This window comes from Acanthochromis polyacanthus, chromosome 13 (assembly GCF_021347895.1).
Source record: "Acanthochromis polyacanthus isolate Apoly-LR-REF ecotype Palm Island chromosome 13, KAUST_Apoly_ChrSc, whole genome shotgun sequence".
In the NCBI taxonomy this organism is placed as follows: Eukaryota; Metazoa; Chordata; class Actinopteri; family Pomacentridae; genus Acanthochromis; species Acanthochromis polyacanthus.
The window spans coordinates 7287998-7309274 of record NC_067125.1 but is presented as its reverse complement, the minus strand read 5'-3'; the positions used below and the strand labels follow the sequence as shown (position 1 = coordinate 7309274).

At 39.5% G+C, this 21277-nt stretch overlaps 1 protein-coding gene across 1 annotated transcript; it reads right to left on the bottom strand.

The window, feature by feature from the left end:
* Nucleotides 1–55: 55 nt before the first annotated feature.
* Nucleotides 56–21123, bottom strand: LOC110961534 (phosphatidylinositol transfer protein beta isoform-like). Its single transcript, XM_022209199.2, has 12 exons — nt 20936–21123; nt 16464–16494; nt 9308–9453; nt 6351–6442; nt 6127–6134; nt 5749–5823; nt 4236–4319; nt 3964–4041; nt 3747–3857; nt 3520–3642; nt 1130–1181; nt 56–1036 (listed from the first exon to the last, which is right to left on the bottom strand). Exons 1-11 carry the CDS (start codon nt 20950–20952, stop codon nt 1140–1142), a joined length of 807 nt encoding a protein of 268 aa, XP_022064891.2. The 5' UTR covers nt 20953–21123; the 3' UTR covers nt 56–1036; nt 1130–1139.
* Nucleotides 21124–21277: the final 154 nt, after the last annotated feature.

Below are 21277 nucleotides of genomic sequence, written 5' to 3'. Positions count from 1 at the left end.
TTGCTCATTAATGTGGACTTTTTCCATCAGAAATACAATGTACAAATACACAAAACAAGGAACAAATACACTGTCTTTAATACACAATCATATAATTCATCAAAACAAAACTGCATCATGTGTCAATCATGTTTGAATCTGCTCAGGTAGACATCACCCACACTCGAAACCTCAACCCAAAGGTATATATTTTATTTATTTTTTATAAAGCAGCTGACATCCTTGTATTAAATTAAACTGACCACATGATCAATTGCAAGTGTGGTCAGACCACAATCACCAGACAACTCTGAAAAGTTTATTAATTGTCCTTGTATCTTGTAGTTGTGTAAATCATAAGCTGTGTTTTCATTGTCCCAACCTCCATGTTACAATTAATCACAGTTTTGGAAGAAATTTTTCAGCAAAGGGCAGTGGAAGAATTTCCAGTTTGAAGCTACAGGTGTACTTTGTGAGATCAGAGAAATAAACATCACTTTTTCCAAACCTCTGATGTGTGTTATATTACAGTTAATCCAATAATAACATTTTAAAACTCTTTTGATGCTAAAGTTTTTGTGGATGTACAATGAGGGCTGGTGGAAAATGTGTTTTGTTCTGGTAAGTAAACAACAAATCAATGAGAACTAGAAAACACAGAATTGAAGAAGAAAAACGAAATCACTACCAGATAATAAAAAGGATTACAGTAATTAAAAGTGTTTCAGTGACAACCCACACCTTTTTCCTAATGTAAAATTTAAAAAGACAAAATAGGCATAAGCAAGAAAGCTTCACCCCCAAAAACCAATTCCTCGACTTGCAAACTTGCCTCTTTAAAAACACTGAAAGCTGCTGTAGTTGTGTTCAACTGTAGTACATAAATACACACAATTGCTTTACAATAAAGAGCTCTTATTAAGAGCAAATTTTATTACAACGTAAGTGTGGTGTTCTTGATTATGCCTATCAAGCGGCTGCAGCGTCTGTCAGCCTGAGGAGTGGAGTCTTGGTGGAGCTTGCTCAATGAAGTCAAATCCTCCAGCATCAGAGTGAACTGAAAAGGAAAGCACAATATGAAGATAAATAAAAAGCCTGTAATCAAATTAACAATGTCAGATCTCACCAAAACAATTAGTACAATACTCACCGAGTCTTCACTATTCAGTAGACATGCCTCGGACTTCCTCGTTCTTCCTCATCTATAAAATACAGACGTGTGTTACTGAGAAGTGTGCAGAGATCCAGAACAGTAACGTGAAACACGACTGTTGCCATAACAACTAAACATTTGCTCGGCTGTTTTAAATAAATCCTTTTTCACATTGTACATGATCAGTTTTCATGTTGTTGGGACTTCTTGAACTTATAGGCAATATTTTGGATAGTAATTAATCGTCTGCTCTGTTTTTCCTGATTACTTCCATAGAAATAAGCATTGATATGACCAGTTCAGTGCCTACACAGAAACAGGGCCTTTCAGTGACATTTGTATTGGGTTCTTAAAAGGTTATAGATGCAGCTCATACTGTAGCCTTAATGTAATGTTTATTGTTGGGTTCGATCTTAAAGGCATCAGTGAATATTTTTGACCCAATCTGGACTGCTATCCACTCCACTTTCAGAATTTAAAAAGCTTATATAGCCCCCCCATTTCTGTACTGAAACATTCAACAGGCATTTCAAATGTCCTAAGAGCTACCTCAACTGATTTAACCAGATTATAATCCTGGTGCTGATAATTATGTAATACAGATTGTGCTGGTAAATTGGACTGCATAAATTCCTTGTCTTTCAGCTTTTACAATCAGCACAGTAGCAGTCTGAGATGGGCAGTAATGCAACAGTCCTCAGTGCTTGGTAAGGCATGATGCGTTTTCAAACTGAGACTCACTTTAAACAGATCTCCTAAACAGAATAATATAATCCGGCTCCAATTCACTGAGTAGTGACTAATGAGTCATTAAGGACTCCTGTCACTACCACTGAAATATTCAATGCATATATAGTATTAAACTCATGTGCAATATTGTCATTTAAATAATATTCTAATTTATTACAGTGGTTTAAGCAAATTCATGTCTTTTTTTTACCCAGTATTTTGTTTACACTTTCTTTTGCACAGTACTTCTTATACTTGTAGCATTTTCTTATTTAAAATTCTCAGATTTAGATACGTTTCTTTATTCTTTCACTGTCTGTTGGTGTTGCTAGGTAATGCTCTCTACACCAAGTCAAATTCTGTGTGTGCACTCACTCGGCAATAAAGACTTTCCGATTATGTAGAATAAAGTCCTTCTAACATCTTTTTTGAATTCAGACCTAAATATTCTGACTTTGCTGTACTTTGACTGATAAAATCATGTAATGTTTATAGGTACTACCATTCAAAAGTTTGGGGTCACCCAGACAATTTCATGTTTCCCATGAAAACTCACACTTTTATCCATGTGCTAACATAACTGCACAAGGGTTTTCTGATCATCAATGAGCCTTTCAACACCATTAGCTAACACAATGTAGCATTAGAACACAGGAGTGTTGTTGCTGGAAATGTTCCTCTGTACCCCTATGGAGATATTCCATTAAAAATCAGCTGCTTCCAGATAGAATAGTCATTTACCACATTAACAATGTCTTGACTGGATTTCTGATTCATTTAATGTTATCTTCATTAAAAAAAAAAAACTGCTTGTCTTTCAAAAATAAGGATGTTTCTAAGTCACCCTAAACTTTTGAATGGTCGTGTAGGTATAAGTTTCGACACTGCTGGGCAAATTACAAATTTTGTTGATTTTTTTTGAGGCAAGAAGACATAAATTCAACCCCTACAGCAAACTGATCTTTAAAAAACAAAAGAAAGAGCCTTCAAATGTTAATTCAGGGGTTGCATTTACTGCTTTTCACTTTCTATACGACTATATATTTCTCTTGCATTACTATTTAATTTTAACTGCATGTATTTTTGCTTGTAGATTCCATTTTACTTCTATTTGATATTTATTATTGCCTTAACCCTTGCATATTTGCAGTATACGCCCATAACTACTATTACTACAAAATAAAGGACCCACTCCAATATAACAAGCTTGTTCTGCCATTTAAACATGTGTGTGACTTTCTCCTTTATGGGAAATGTGTAATAGTTCACTATATTTCTGACGTTGCTGCTGTTCGCATTGATTATAATTTGACTAAACTGTGAAAAAAGGGACAGGGAAAACAAAACTTCAAACCCACACCCACACCACAGGCAAAAGCTGTGTCACATCTACATCACTGACTAGCTTTTTGAAGCAACATCAATATTTTATGGTGTTAAAACAAGAACACATTGATATTTTAATACCTTGATTTTGTGCAAATAGAGAAAGCTGATATTAAATTTCTTGCTACATCAACAGGAGATTTCATGTTCAATTTAAAAACAAAGGAAATATTTGTTGTCACAGTGGCTGACTGATGGTAAACTAATGAAACAACAGGCTAAACTCAGGTAATTGCTGCTCCAGGCTGCAGCAGTATACGGTCCTCAGTCACCTCATTCAGCTCCTTCTGTGTCTCATCCTCCATTTGTCGGATGTCATCCATTGACAGATGAATCCATTTGTCTATCCAGCAAAACAGCTGTCTGTGGAAATGGGTGAAAATACGTTTCTCCACCTGAGTGAGGACGTGAGAAGGACAGTGTGAGCAAACAACACAAGAACCAATTTTTCTTTGCACAAAATTCAATATAAACAAAACAAGATAAACAGCTGTATTACCCCTTGAATGAAGGATTCAATCTTGTTCTGTAGTCCCCACTGCTGGAACTCAATAGTGACTAGCTTATAGGCACACATGTGAGGACAGCTGGGATTGTTGGCGAGCTCTTTCTGGAAACACACAGTGTCACGGACCACATGAAGACACAAAATCTCCAGACCTTTAAACTCAATGATTGAATTTCTTTAAAGAAGCGAGCCACAGTGAGATTAGTACCTTCCAGTCTGGTCCCAGAGGCCCTCTACCGGTCTTCACTGATTTGAAGATGGCTGGATCCTGCTCTGGGTTGTAGTCCTAAACAATGAACGCGGTCAGGACGATGACAGCATGTAGTCGTGGCAAATATGAAACCACCTGGGAAGTTATTGTACTGAATGTTTTTGTAGACATACAGAGTGTGATGAGGTATCAATCAGCTACTGATGGAAACATCTGACCTGAAACTTGGGCATGTTTTTAAAAGAATGCAGACTTTTCCCTTTACTTACCTTTGCATTTATGCAGCTTCTGTCAGCAATGTCAATGTCGACAATTTCAACTTTATCCCATACACTTTTTTCTACTCCATGCACCTGCAGAGAGGACAAAAACCAAACATTCAAGTGGGATCTGTTATTTGGTAAAGGCGAGTAACAAACTAGGGCTGGCCTGAATAGTGTTTTCTGGCCTCCGAATATTCAGGCCCCCGAATATTCAGGCCCTATTAAATAAAGACGAATATCCGAATATTCGTTCTGACCCGTAACGTCTGACGAGGGGGGGGCAGCGGCTGCGGCGGAGACGGCCCGAATATTCGGATCCGTTTGTCTGGTCTCCCGGGTCCAAATTTTGTCTTCAGTTAAACTGAAGAATTCCCAAACAGCAGAGGTCTTCAGCATCTTGTCTTGTGTTTATGCAACAAAGTGAAGCATGACGTCAAAGTCGGCAGGAACCCGGCCATTCGGGTGGTGGTAACAAACACGAATGGATGAGCCGAGAAGAGCCGAACACGACGGGATGAGCCGAAGACGAAGGGAAGAGACGAGCTCCAAATATTTTCGTCTGGGGGGAGGAAGGGGTGATCACATAGACATATGTGTATATGTTTATGTGATCACAGGACGGAATGAGCCGATGTGGGTCGATGGCGGAGGGAAGAGAGTAACGCCACATATTCTTTCGGCCTGGTAATGTCCAACCAGATACCGCCGTAGCGAACGAATATTCGGGTCCAGCCCTATAACAAACATGAGCCTTAATGTTTGTAAGTTAATTTCAAAGACTGGTAGCAACTACTGTAGTACGGAGAAAAATAACAATTTAAATTTTCTGTGTTTCAATCTCATTATCAGATCTTTAAATACACGTTTTAAAATTAATCTAAGCTCTGCAATGTTATGATCCTAGAGTTTTTAGTTTACATCAGTGGTGTCAAACTCAGTCAGAGAGGGCCAAAATAAGAACAGACTCCAAATCCAGAGCCAACCAGGATAAATATTTATTTATAATGAGACAGAATTTGTCTTTTTAGATATATTGTCAGAAAAATAATTCATACAGCAATATGAATTGAACCTTTTCCAAGTCATAATAAAGAATTCAGAACAAAACCAAGCTCACTGATTAAACAAGTAACGAGAACACATTTGGGTGAGTGTTAGCTTGAGGTTCAAGCGGACTCGGTGATAATAAAACTGATGAGTTTGCCAGTAAAGTTGGGCATAGTGTAGGAGCTGTTCTTCTTCTGTTGGGTTTACTGGTGGGTAGCATCCAGCGTAAAGGTGCATTACAGTCACCTATTACGTTGGAGAGTGAACCAGAGCACTACAATCGAACTACTGCAATGCAGTATGGGAGTTGTAGTATCAATAGGTGGCACATAAAATACCTGCGGGCTAATTCTGATAGATATAAGATATTAAATTGAAGCCGGGATACAGTTTGAGTTTGGCATGTGTGGTTTACATGATGGGAAAATATGACCCCAACCGGTGAGCTCCAGTTAGAAACATCATGACTTACATTGTTCTGATCTCCCATATCAGGTTTGTGCCACGTCTCGATCTTAATCTCGAACTTGTCTTTCATGTACTCGTTCTGTAAGCATGGGAGAGAGACACAACGGTGTTAGTCATACTGTTGTTCTGGATGCACACATGAAATGACTGCATTGTAGTTTGTGAAAAGGAAGTGTCAATTAAAACAAATAAATATAGTCATTTAAAATTGTGTTTCATCACATAAAGCTAAACAATGTTTCACCAAATACTTTACTTGCCTACAGCCTCATCATTAAAACAGGCCTGTATTCACAATAAAACGTGCACAAAGTCAAACATGTATATAAAGTTTAATCAGAATTTCTTTTGGACACTCAAAATGAATGAAAGGAGTTCTTACTGTAAGGACTGCATCAGAAGAAGAGGTGGACCGTGACAGGAGGAGACCACATCAGAAAGACAAGGAGAGACAAGATTTCAGACAATCCACAAACTTCAAACATCAACCTTTCTATTTGGGAAATTCCACCACACAAACCGAGCAGCTGGCGCTGACCTTTACTGTACACCGACTGAGAAGGACAGCTAACCTGTATGCAGTGTGTGTGTTAGTGTGTGACTCACTGGTTCGACAGTAAGGATATGCATTCCAGGCCTTCTCATGAAGTTCCAGAGAACCTTTTGGCGCGATCATGCGGACGATACCTGGCACCTTACTGCAGAGACATAAACAGGCACTGATGTAGCCACAGAAGACCAATTGTTGTAGCTGAATTTATTCACACACTTCTGCTATTTCAATTTTAGCAAAGCGGGACGGTTTCTGCTTTTGTGGTTATCCGTATATGGACATCCTGTGTGTTGTTCTTGATTCCTCTAAACCAGAACCTGATTCTGAGCGTTTTTTTTTTACTCCCATCTCATTTTTTTAAGTCCTGCACCTTTACAGAAACACTGCAACACTGACATAACTAGTAATGTAGTTTGTGAAAAAGAAATTAAATTTAAAATCCTTTTTTTTTTTTTAAATTTTTACAAAATTTGAAAAAAATAAGAATCCCCACATAGAAGAGTTTTCTCAATGGTAGTGTCTACAGATACGGACCCGTACCCGTAGCCTGTGGCCTTCGGATACGGCACTTTACCTTACCATAAATATTAATGAGACGGACATGAATATTAATGAGCCGGCTGATGAACGCGCTTTGTGATTGGCTGGTAATCCGACGTGCATAAATATTAATGAGCCGGCTTGGTAATCCGAGTGATGAAGGCGCTTCCGTGATTCGAGGTGAATCTGCGTGCCGAGCCTGTCATGTCAGTCATCTGCTGTTCTCTTTTCTATCATGCATAATGTCTTATAAATATCATTATCTGACTTTTTCACTGACAGCGATTTGGGGGTTGGAATCAGCACTACTATTAAAAATAGCAAAACTTTTTATTCACGTGATCCTGTTCTAATAAAGCACAAACAGCAAACAAAACAAATGGCGGAACTAACAGCCAGCAAACTATAAGTATTTTTTTACCTTCAAAAGTAGCGACAGACTATTACATATTAACAACCTAAACAAAACCCTGACGTATTTTCTACGTCTGTCAACACAGACACTGCACGTCAGTCACTTTAATGTTAGCGGACTCTGTTGAATGGCTAAGTTACATAACCACAAACAAATCTCACAATATCACAGTAAATCGAGTTTGTGGGTTTTTTGAATTCATGCCGAATTAAAGAGCTGCTCCTCACCATTCACGAGTGTTTGTTTCATATTCGACATCCTTAACTTTATCTTGTAAATTAGCGTCCGAAATTAAATGGGAACATTTGCAATGGAGTTCGTCAGCCGCTTCCACCACTGAATGCGGTAAACTAATTAATAGGAACTGGACTTCAAACAATTTAGACACGGCGTCTAAAAGCGTAAAAACTGCAATGTCTAAAGTGTGAGAGGAGACGGTGTATTTTTGGTTAAATTATACAATGTTTGCCGTCAAAGTCATTCATATAAACTGCCTGTAATGTGCAGCAAATAGTAGTTAACTGGCGCCAGCTCTTCAGTGACCTTAACGGTCCGTACCTCTAGTACAGATGCTACAGGTATGGGTCCGTACCTCTAGTACAGATGCTGCGGGTACGAGTCCGTACCCGCAGCATCAACCTTTCAGAATGCAGTCAAGTGTTGCCAATACTGGAAAAACTGTGATTCTAACTTTTTTTTACTACTTGCATTTTAAGTCCCCCCCATACTTGTTTCCTCTGCTTTGTGTAAAAACTACCTGCACCTCAGCTGAAAAGTTCCAGAATTTTTGTCAAATACGTCACAGCTGAGTCACCAGTGACTTAGCTCTTGCAACTACGTTTTGTTACTCCGCTAAGGAACGCGGTGGAGTTATGCGACGATCGGCGTACGTTTGTCTGTTAGCAACATTACTCAAAAACGAACCAACGGATTTGGACGAAATTTTCAGGGAAGGTCAGAAATGACACAAGGACCAAGTGATTACATTTTGGCAGTGATGCAGCTTATAGTCTGGATCCATGGATTTGTTAGATTTCTGCATCATTGCAAGATAGCAGCACAGCATCACTGTAATCATGACAACAAGTGAACACTACATCAGCTGGCTGCTGACGATCACATGATTGTGATTCTACTACAAATCCACCGCTTTGGACATATCAGGACTCATCCATTGGAAACCATACAAGGAACAACTGATTAAATTGTGGGGGTGTTTCTGAGTCCCATAAACTCCCACCACTCACTACAATTTAGGTCACATGATTCAGTATCCGGACATAATGTACACATGCATAACACACGCCTGTGCTCAGTGCAAGGTCATTTTGTTTGTAGGTTCATCTATATTAAATGGACACATTTTACATTGTTGTGATTTCTATGCTACAAATGCTTTTTCAAAAAAAAAAAAAATGCTGAATTACTGACGGTGTCATATGAGGGAATGAACAGCCTTGGCGGAGTATGCTTTTGTATCATTTCTGACCTTCCCCGAAAATTTCATCCAAATCCGTTCTTGTCTGTTTTTGAGTAATGTTGCAGACAGTCAGACAGACCAATGGTAATCGTCACATAACTTTGCTGTGTTCCTTGGCGGAGTAATAATTTAGACCAACACTGGTTGAGACCAAGGTCCCAGAACAGATCCTCCTGCTGGGTGGGTGGGTGGGGGGGGGGGGGGGGGGGGGGGTGGGGGGGGGGTGAAATGAAGGTAAAACCAGCCCAAAATTCCTGTAGTGTTAGCCCTTCATAAAATAGATTGCACTCTGTGTCATTATTTTTCAGCTACTAGATCAGTGGTCACACAGTCCATTAAAGTGGCTTTTTGTTGAACAAAAGCAAAGCTACTGTCATCAGTTTTTCACAACTTTTCTAAAGTGCTTCTAAATTATTTGCAATTCCATAAAGGCATCAGTTGCAAATCATAAAATCTTTATTGGTGATATCTTAGTAGAAAGTGGTACAATCATTTCTGTGTGTTCTGCTGCTTTCTAAGTAGTGTGGTGTGAGCAGTTCTTAGCTGTGTGCATGAAACAATGCTGAGCTGCCTACCTGTGCAGGTGGTATATTTTATGAGTGTACTGTCCCTTCTCTCCCGGCTTCTCATAGGGCTCGTTCTGCAGCACCTCTACACCTTCTCCTCCACCCGTCTCATTCTTACTGGCTTCTGCTACTGCATAAAGCTGGCCCACTTGGTACTGGAAGGACAAAGGAAGAGAGTCTGGTTATGGTTGTTTACAGAAGTACACTACCATTTAAAAGTTTGGGGTCACTGAGAAATGTGCATTAAATAAATGATAAATACAGTCCATGCATTTTTATTGTGGTAAATAACTATTCTATCTGGAAACAGCTGATTTTTAATGGAATATCTCCATAGGGGTACAGAGGAACATTTCCAGCAACCATCACTCCTGTGTTCTAATGCTACATTGTGTTAGCTAATGGTGTTGAAAGGCTCATTGATGACTAGAAAACCCTTGTGCAGCTATGATAGCACATGAATAAAAGTGAGTTTTCATGGAAAACATGAAATTGCCTGGGTGAACCCAAATTTTTGAACGATGGTATATATTATGCAGTAATAAATTACATCAATTTTCTTGCTTTGAAGTACACTACCAGTCAAACATTTTGAGACACCTTCTCATTCAATACTTTTTATTTATTTGTATTATTTTCTATATTGTAGATTAATACTGAAGATTAACACTTAATAATTCTATATGTATTCTTTTATAGTTTTGATGTCTTCAGTATTAATCTACAATGTAGAATATAATTCAAATAAAAACCATTGACTGAGAAGGTATGTCCAAACATCTGACTGGTAGTGTATGTGTTGCTGTTTGCATTTCAGAAGTCAAACAGCAACACCTACTACCCTTTAGCGATGAGCTTCAGTCTCTGGTTGAAGGTGTGTTCCAATTAGAGGTATATGATGTTCATGCATGAACCTGTACAGTTAAGTAGTGGCTCATTTTGAAGGTTCTGTAAGCACTTTCCCAGTGGCAGGTTTACATAAGTGACCACAGGATCAAATGTTGAACTGACTTTTTTGAATAAGTTCATCTAGAGGAAAGTACTGAACAATAACATGAATGTAGCAGGTTGTGATTACTGTGGTTTTAAGCAAAATACAGGAACAAACACAATGAATTTGTGTTTTAAATGATTCCATTCACTCACTTGTGCCGAGCATATGAAGCTTTATTCAACACATCCATTTTGAGGAAAAATGTCAGTGCAGGCAACATCAAGCTCACCTCACAGGCTCGGCTATAAAAGCGTGTAGGTGTTGTGAATGCAGCACAAGCTCCAAGGTTAACAGGCTTGTTAATGTTTCTTCGTTAATGCATCACAAAAAAAGAAACCACCAGACGAGTGAATGATTATGAAAGGAATGTGTTGCTGTCTTTTTATCTTCGCTAGAAAAAAATGATGTAATTCACTGTGCCACTCGGCTAGCGACAACTCAGCGAAGTGTTTTCTAGCATGTGACTCAAAGCGTGACTTAATACGACTCAAATTATACACCCTGAATGTCGACTCCATTTTCCACATTCGCTGCTGCTTTGGAATGACGCTTTAATGAGGACTGAATCATCAAGTGCTTCAAAATATGTTTAGAAATTTCAAGCAGATTATTTGAATATTCTGCTTCCTCACATGGATAACAAGTAGGAAAGCGTCCTTTACGGGGCTCTCCAGCAGCACTACGTCTGCAGTTATAATCATGATAAATTAATCAGTAGAAGGTCTTACAGCTTTACTAATCAGTCCCTCCATGAATTCACAATGTCGCAATCGCAACAAATTAACGGGTTAAATTCAACAAATTTGTCAATTCTGCACGACCTTGCAATTTTGTCCAATCAGCACAACTTTCTCGTAATTTTGGCCCGCCTCCCATGAGTTCCACCAATCACAGCAGTCCCCAGCACAAACATAATGCACGTATGTCACCGAATTCACTTTCTTGGTTTTGGTTTGAAGATACAGACATGTCCCATTCTAATGTCTCTCATGTACCAACAAAAATTACTGCTGAAGACCGTGAAAAACAATTCCCTAATGTTCTTCACCAAAGCGGAGGTAAACTGTTTTAAACCCGTGAAATATTGTGGTGGAATACAAATGAAAATCATTGACCTTCACTGTCGGAGCACTGAAAGAATGAAAGGAAGTTAGATTAATTAATTTATCAGACAATCTGAGTGTTTGTGGGTGTGAGAGAGAGAGAGAGAGAGAGAGAGAGAATATGTGTGTGCCCGGAAGCGATATTAAGCTTCAGTGTACCGCCGGCGGTACACCTACTAATTTGCATAGGAATTTCAAGAATGTCCGACGGCTGTAAACACGATTATACAAACACTATACGCCGATGGAAAGCTTAGATTCTCATGAATCTGCCGGTATAAACCACTTTCAGATGCGATTACTACAGCGGGTGAGAAAAACACATTTGTCCGACAAAAACGAATATTCATCCATCCGTTCTCTATACACGGCTTCAACGCACACAGCGCGACTCACATTTCCGGGTTTATTATTACACACACACAAAAAGATTCCACAAAAAACGGCCATAATCCAACCTTTTACATCCAGAAGACACAAGCCAGTAAACTATTTTGTCCAAAACATGTCCTGAAGCCGGTATAAAATCCCCGAATCGGTCATTTTCAAGGAAATGCACCTCGCGATGCCCGTCCAATATTCCCCGTATTTTTCGTAATTTTTTTTATTTAAAAATAGAATATTAGCGATTTTTTGTACTGAAAATGGCTGGAATTGACTGAAGCTTAAAGGGTTAACTTTTTAAGCCACTGACAGATATGTTAAAATGTGATTCATTCAATAGTAAATTATCATTTAGTGCCTTAAATCTACCAACCAGCATCTGGCTGCTGCTAATGTCCCACTGTTGTGTGCCAGCTTTTGTGTAGAAGGGTTGGAGTGTGTTAAAGAATTAGTTTAGGAATAAATATTGTCAAGCTGAACAAAAAAATGCTACTTTTTAGCATTTGTCACCGTTTCCCGCAATTTAATCGCAACACATACGCTGAAAACATCACAACTTGCATCGCAATTTTTCAGAAGCGCTGCTGTGAATTCAGGGCATTTTAGGCCCCAACAATTTGGAAAATAGTCCACAAAATCCTGGAGGGACTGAATAATCATTTTTTTTCCATGATCATTGGTTCAAATGAAGCGAGCGATGCATTTGCTTTAAATAAGAAAGTCACAGAATCACCAAGTCTGTCGTGTTGTTTTCAGCAAAGAAGTCTAGATAAACCCACTGTACACTACCTGAAACCAGACATATATAGCTGAGAAATACAGTGAACGAAACATGTTTTTCTCAGTACTTTAACTATCCACGTGGACAGAAACATTCCTCCAACTAAATGCTAATGTTGCTCTGTGTCTGTTGGATGTGGGAAAAGGCATGCAGGGTTTACAACACGTTCTGCTGCCCTCAAGTGGCCACAGAATGCATGAGAGCAGCTTTGCGTTGTTCCAAGACGTCTGCATGTCTGCTATGAAAAAATCCACTGGTTGGAAACAAAATGTGTCCTTTTGCGTAACATATTTGTTTTGAGGCAGATTTTATCTCACACATTAAGTTTTTTTTTATTTTATCCCAGCCAATGGCACGATCACATCTACTTAAAAAAACAACACCTCCCTCTCGCCACTACATTTGCCTCGGGCTAAGTAGCAGCTCCACTGGTGAGAATCTGATTTAAATCATTTCCAAATCAAAGACTTCCCTTTTAGGTGTTTCATCATTGGGCTTGGCTTGTCTGGGTAGACACTGCACATTTGTCAAAATTTTAAAAACACTACTATAATAACCAAATAGAAGACCCAGGAGCATAAAAAGTTCAAAGAGCTGTGCTGAGAATCCCTCTGTCCTGACCTCAGTTAACCATTCATGTAAAGCACTGGGAGTTAACCATTTCCCACACACAGACTTGAGCAGCAGAAAATCAGCAGAGTAAGCCCTTTTGACGTTGTTCCCCTGTCTTCCTCTTCCCTCTCCCTAACCCCTCCTGAGTCAGGCAAAAGTGTTGTGACACTGGAAAGAGTGACTCACATCGGTGGTGCCGTCAGTCTGGCCAGTCTCACACTCACACTCACACTCACACTCACACTCACACTCACACTCACACTCACACTCACACTCACACTCACACTCACACTCACACTCACACTCACACTCACACTCACACTCACACACACACACACACACTCACACTCACACTCACACTCACACTCACACTCACACTCACACTCACACTCACACTCACACACTCACACACTCACACACACACACACACACACACACACACACACACACACACACACACGCTTGACTTGTCTCTTCTGTGTGATTATGTAGTATTTGAGGATTTTGCTGACAGTTAGACATTGCCATATCTGCTGTTCAAATAAAACCTTGTAGTTGAGTGAAGCCGAGCCCTCCTCTCCCAGAGACAGAGAGCCGCTACAGGCCAGTGACCTATTTTGGTAGCTGTGGATGCTCAGCCTTGCCACAGTGAGTAGGAACTGAAGAATGTGACTTGCCGTGTATAACCAGTGCGTCTAGTCATCGTCAAGGACAGCCAGGTGTAATACAGACTTTTATGAGCAACTCCAGGGTGGGAGCACAACATTCAGCTGCACGCAACTGTCAGCACAAAGACAACATGTTCAGGCAAAGCGTTCAGTCTGCTGGGTACGGCAGAGAAAAGGAGAACCTGTTGATTTGCATCATGCAATTCACAGACATAACTGAGGTTCAGACTGTGAACGGACGTTTTATTGCTTTAAAATGACAAAAAAGAAGCACTGGATTCTGCATTTAGTCATTCGAATGACAACTAACAACAACCAGAAATATTAACAACTGAGAAGCCATAGGTAGCGGAAATTGGTTTGCTAGCTTGATTATTTGCATTTCTTCTAAGAGTGAGATGAGAAGATTAGTGCCCCTCTCATGTCTGTGCAGTCAGTATGAAGACCATCTTAGTAAATATGGGATTATAATCAATTTTCTTGTCATTCACTACAAATAGCACGACAATGAAAAGCAGAGGAGAATGGAATAGGGGACAGTTAGGATGACTCAGAAAAAGAAGGGAATAATGCATGTAACCAACCAAAATCCCAAACTATTCCTTTAAATATATATAAATTCTTAAAAAAACTAATCATTTCAACTCCATCCATCATCTATACACCGTTTACTCCTCATTGGGGTCGTGGGGTGCTGGAGTCTATCCCAGCTGACTGAGGGTGAAGACAGGAGACACCTGGACAGATAACAGTCTGTCACAGGGCTACAAATAGACACACACAATCACACTCACATTCAGACCTACGGACAATTTAGAGTAACCAATTAACCTCAGCACGTTTTTGGACTGTGGGAGGAAGCCGGAGTACCTGGAGAAAACCCACACATGCACAGAGAACATGCAAACTCCATGCAGAAAGATCTCAGGAAGGCCAGAACTGAGGATCTTCTAGCTGTGAGGTGACAGTGCTAAATCAAACTATTCCTTTAAATATATTAATTCATTTAAAAATTAATCATTTTAACTCCATTAAATATAATGCCCAAGAACTATAAGTAGTAGAAGTAACAGAAATCTATTACCCATTAGACAACAACTGTAGTTCGGCCAACCTGTAACCCACCAGTCTTCCAAACTGTTGCAGACTCACATCTGACAGACACATGGATTAGCTGGACAGATTACAGAGCACACCCCTCCTTCATTCACACTTGATCCAGCTCATGATGTTGTAAGCGTCACACACAATTACTGAGCTAACGCAGGCATCAAGTGTTCCACATCCAATGTTTCGCACTGAAAGGGATCAGAGGAAAAGCCGGTTGGACGGCTAACGATATGCTAGGTGGCTTACAGAAACACTGGCTACTGCTTTGTGTTAAGTAACGGAAAAACAAAGGTCTGTGTTGTATGGGACATTTGGATTAAGATGTAGAATTAGACAATAGCAGAAAGGAAGGCGTGCACTAATAAGCGCAGTGAGGAATGTTAAAGAAAACTGAAGGTTTCCTCCTGAAGCACAACTCTCATAAGACGGACAGGTAAAGAGGTGGAAGTTGCTCTCTTGGAGATATGGGAACTGCTGAGGTAGATTAAACACAGCCAAATACATTCTGGCCCTGATATGAAGCTAAGTGTTTCAGCTGCAAGGGCATCTAAAGGTAGACTACAGTGACAGTCCTGAGTGTCTGCACACACACACTGCTCTGAGTGGCAGCCACTTAGTGCAGTATGTGTAAAATCCCATCTGGTCTGTTGTGTATTTCATCATCTCCAAAGGCAGTAAGATCTGACACACGCTGATAACTGAAGTATGTCGATGAGCAACCTAAAGAATTCTAAGCAGGATCCCAGTGAGGCACCGTCACTGAGGGACACCAACTAAAGCAGAAAAAAAGTGAACTGGTACTGAAAATGAGACAATTTAAATGATAATGAGTTATTGTGAAATGGAGATTGGAAAAAATGACCTTTTTGTACACAGAACGAGCAGAAAAATACAAAATGTTAGTAATATCAAATAGCACAGTGACTCTGAAGCACCACTGAGAATGTTTAATGCCTTATGTCTTAAAATGTGTCTGTTATTTAAAAAAATAAGAATGCAGATATCCTAAATATCACTTTTGTGAGAAAAGCATACAGTGTACAGATGAGGAGCCTGCAAATGAGCCGTTCATCTACATCTGGTACGCTACCATTTCCATTACTACATTCTAAGTGAATATTTTTGAAAGAAAAGCATTTTTTTCCAATGAAGATAACATTAAATGAAAAAGAAATGCTGTCTAGACATTATGAATGTGGTACATGACTATTGTAGCTGGAAACAGCTGATTTTTAATGGAATATCTCCATAGGGGCACAGAGGAACATTTCCAGCAACCATCACTCCTGTGTTCTAATGCTACATTGTGTTAGCTAATGGTGTTGAAAGGCTCATTGATGATTAGAAAACCCTTGTGCAGTTATGTTAGCACATGAATAAAAGTGTGAGTTTTCATGGAAAACATGAAATTGTCTGGGTGACCACAAACATTTGAGCAATAGTGCACATCCTGCAAATGTCAATTATCACATACTGTCACTGATAAAACTAAAGTAAACAGACGACTCCTTACCTCCTCCACCGAAATGGGCAGGACAATCCGGCTATAAGAGATAGAAAAAAGCAAAAAGGCATTAATTAGGACACCAACATAGCTCAGTCAGCAATAAAAGAGACAACAACACTGACAGCCGTACTGTTGCAAAACAACAAGTGAATGATAATGTTTGTACAGGTCAGCGTATCTGCCCTTTCTATAGGTCTTTCTGATTTCATTAATCTCAGAAACATCAATAAATAGCCACAAACATTAGCAAATTAACCAAACCTGTAGCTGAATTTATTTGAAAACCACCTATACACGTAGAATTTAAAAGAATAACTCATTATTTTTGATAGTCATATCAAAGATGGGCGTAGCCACCATTTGATTCATGGCCTGCCACTGTAAAGTCTAAAGGTTGGAATTCATTAGTAACCATCTCTGTCTTTTGAAGCCGGACACAATGAGAGAGAGGTGGATCTAATTGAGAACTCAAGGACATGGTGATAGGGTAGCGACCTGTCAATCATAAGTTAGCCCCTCCCTAAAACCTAACCTGCTTTATCATCTCTTTTTCTCTAAATGGGACCATAAATTTATAAATAATATCATGCTGTACTAAAAAAAGCTCTGAAAATAGCGATTGAGGCCAAACTCCTCAATAAAATGTTTACTGAAGTAAGAAGTGGGACCATTTTCTCAAAGACTTCCTACATAATCAGAACTCTTTTTGCAACCAGATGAGTCGCCCCCTATTGGCTGCTAGAAAGAATGCCAGCTAAATGCACTTCTCTGTTGGACTTACATGTCAGATTTGGTGGCTACAACCATCTTATATATACAGCGTGTACATGGATGATAATTAGTTGCAGAGTCTTAGATGAGTAGATTGTAACAACTCTCATCTCTTTAAGGTAGCAGATTTTACCTACAAACTCTCAAGTTCACAAATTACACTTTGCATCTTTAATCTGTATAAAAACTAAAACGTGAATTAGAATGTTGTAGATGCCTATAGATTCGTTCATATCACCTCGTAATACCCTGCAAAAAAAAACAAAAACTGATGCACTGTGTAGGGAAGAAGTGAACAATAACTCATCAGTTCGTTGGACGTTGACATGAAGGATTACCCATGAGTCATTGCACCTTGCTAGTGTGCCAAACAAAAAAGGGTGTGCATGCAAAGGCTTATCATTGTTTTGACTAGTTAGGTGATAAATTTACATAAAAACTATACTCTAACAATGTATAAATCAAATTATTGAATGTCTCTAGGCAACTGAGCTTGTTGTCCTGATAACTAGTCTCCTAGCAATGCTAACTAGCACTGGTTTGGCTAACATAGTTGTGTAATCTGGGAAATCATTGCTAAAATAAACCTAATCACAAGTTACATGCAATTCCACACTATGATTTTAAAGGTATCAGTCTTTAGTAATATATTTATTGTCTTATTTCAGTGAAGTGGAATGCTAACAGTAGCAGCAACAGGTATAGGAGGTGACTGTGTTACCACGGTAACACACGTAGGAAGCGACATCTGTGTTGTTGCAGGGACTTCCATACGGAGGAATTTTGTCAAGGGCAATTCCGTTAATTGACATTTCCTGGTTGCCTGGTAACTGCTTCCAACCAAGAAATAATACAGTACATAACGTTCAGTACAAACGCCAATTAAAGTTTTTTTTGGGTGCAGCATTTTTGCAGACTAAACAAAAATAACTGCATATGTGATTTTAATTAGTCAGCTTTAGAGGTGGATTTTGTTAACCTTACCCCTATTTCTAGTTTTTGTGCCAAGCTAAGCCGCCTAGCTTCTTACTCCAGCTAACAGCATATATTCAAGAAAAACACCGTCTTCTCAAGTAACTCTCAGTGAAGAAGTCCACCTACTGCTTTACCCTTTAAACAAAACAGGAACCTCTCAAGTAATTTCAGTGAGTTATGTAGATATTTTACATACTTTAGTTACTGCTTTCCAAGAAGCTATAATAAAGACCAAATTTTGGGTCTCAAAAATAAAAATCTAAATTGAAGCAGAATAAGTTGATATTTTCAACCTTCAGAAGCATAGACAGTTTTAATTGGGTGACACCTGTCTCATAAAATGTCTTTCAAACCCACGTTTATAATTTTAAGACATGATCGTCATGTTTTCACAGGCTGCACTGAGTTCTTCATGATGAGCAAACTGAAGCTCGTGTAAAATCTGAGGACACTGACATGCATCTGACTTTAACACAAAATAAATCTGCCTACTACACAAATGTGACATGGAGGAGACCACAATCATCCAATGCAACTTCAGCAGAAACTAAACTCAGCAGAAACAGTGACATCAGGTCACTTGGCTAGCCTGTGTGAGGCGACAGGCACTTCAGCCAAAGACTAAAACACCACCATCAGCATCTGCACCTGGACATGCAGCCATAAAGGATATGGACAATAGCTACAATGTTACTTTTTACTGCATTTTGGAGCCATTATAGCTTCAGAAATACAAAAACATAGCTACATGAAACTTCCAGACCTGAAAATGGAACATATCGAATATAGCAATAAGCAATAGCAATAGAAGTAAGTATTTCTTGCCCGGATGTGTGATCTAGTTTCTGGCAATTTACTGATCCAAACTATAAAAAGTGCATTTTGGATGACTTTCAAGGGTCACACCATAATGTGAAATAAATGCTAGGTCAGAGCAAGTATATGAAGGTTCTAATTTCTATCTTTATATATACACACACTAGGCTCAGCTATTTTCTGTAGACAAATATTTGATTTTGGCTTTAGATTGTGACGTCTGAGTGGATGTAAACTTGATCTGACCTGCCTTTTTCAACATAGTTCAAATGTGTTTTTCTGGAATGTACATCTAATGAGTCTCTCTTTCCTACTTATTAATGTTTAAAGGCTCAAAAATGCTGAAAACACGAAACAAAACGGGATTTCAACCCACCAATATGTACCTCAAGAGCCTTTAACTCTGAAAACGTGTACATTACAAAGGTAAAATTTTGTGAAGCTTTACTGAATATACTTAAGTTATTACACATTTTTTATAAATGATTTAATTGGGTCTGATGGGAGGTACCGATTGATTTTTCATAGAATGACCCAACAATACACAGATCTTCTCAATGATCTGACTTTTCACACCTTGCACAATAACATGAGGTGTTAAAAAGTTAATCAGTGGCCTGTGAGAGAAGAGTGCACTGAGGCTGATTTATAGTTTTATAGAATGAACACTGGGAGGTAGTAAAGGCGGTGGTTTTGCTGGTGTCCTACTGTCACAGGACCACAGAGATGAGGAACAGGAAATTACGAAGCTGCAATCAAGACCGCCACCGCACAAGAGCAAACAAGGCTGAAACATTTAGTGGAAATCCTGCGTGTGTGTGTGTGTGTGTGTGTGCGTGACTGTGTGTGTCCATTGTGCATCCTTCTCTTGTGTGCCATGATACAATAGCCAATTAATCGCCACCTGTTGCCGGTCTAGCAGGACCTGAATATTTCATTAGAACAGATCAGAGTGGAAGAGGAGCTCCCAGGCAGGAGCATGACGGCTGCTGTGATGAAGAAGAAAGACGTTTGGCCGCACAAAAAAGACCGTTTATGAGGTCCCTGTCTGTTATAGTCCACAGGCAGTTTTAAAGCATGAGTCGAACCTTCCCAGGACAGACTTCTAGCGTGACTGAGCCTTCTAATGAACTTTGCCCTGCAGTCAGATGACAGCTAGATGGTGTAGTTCCAGCAATGATGTGCATCTGACACGAGAGATAGAAAAGTGTCTGGCTCAGGAGTCAAAGGAACGCAAAAATAAAGAAGGCCACTAATTGACTGATGCCTCTCAATCAGGCCCTCTGAGGTACATTTGTGACATAAGTCCTAATGTTCCCAACTTAAAATTACCCCAAACTCTGCCCTAGCAGTTCCCTATTTGAAATGGTTTCCCTCATAAATTCAAAGCCTTATGAAATATGAACTGATGTACTTTATGAACAATTGAGGAGTTCTCCATTGGGCTTGTGTTACTACCTAACCCAGCTCACAGGGGACTGACAGGATATCTCACTTCCTCCTTCCTCCAGTCAGCAGAGACAGAAACCTAAATGTTTGACTGAATCACACCGCTGTTTTAAGTTTAAAACTCAACCCATCTATGCCGAATTTACTTTCACTCTCTTAGTATTCCAAAATCTTCCATACTTCCACATGAACTGTTTTCGACTTTTGCTAACAACCAAACAACGCCTAAAACGCCTGAACAATAAAAGGACTTCTGAGAGTTCAACAACTCAACAAGCTACAGCGCTGAAACACCTCAGACCGAAAAAAACTTAGCTTAGTGAAATAAAGATGAATTCTGAAGAAGAACAGCTCTATCCTGAGCACTTTTGCTAACATTTTAGAAGCGTTTCAAAGGTTTACCGACCGTGTGTTTCGTGTTTCTATCTGATAAAAAGACGACGTTTTTAAAAAGTTAAGATACTCACAATTCTTTAATCAGCATGTTGACTGTGTCTCCGTATTAACAACAGCGTCTGACAGAGAAAATCCACGAAAAAACAGCTCCTTTAAAACTGACAGGAGTCGCTCATTCACCGCCTGACACTGTTTTTCACTCCGGGGTTTCTTCCTGAAAGACGCCGTGTGTGAGCGGAGGGGCGCGGCGTCCGGAGAGGAGGAGACTCCCACCTTAGCTCCAGGTAGCTCCGTGAGGCGTTCAGGTGCAGTCGGTACACCTTCAAACAGTGTCACCAACATGAACTTTAACTTACTTCTACTTTTAACTGCTGTTATGCAAGGGACATAAGTGGGCTGTTCCAACTATTCAA

What these genes read in the sequence shown, in the direction of transcription:
- LOC110961534 (XM_022209199.2), bottom strand. An exon ending in AAAATATACCACCTGCACAG is followed by an intron (nt 6,443 to 9,307) that starts GTAGGCAGCTCA and finishes ATGTCTCTGCAG; the next exon opens with TAAGGTGCCAGGTATCGTCC. An exon ending in CTCTGGGACCAGACTGGAAG is followed by an intron (nt 3,858 to 3,963) that starts GTACTAATCTCA and finishes GTGTGTTTCCAG; the next exon opens with AAAGAGCTCGCCAACAATCC.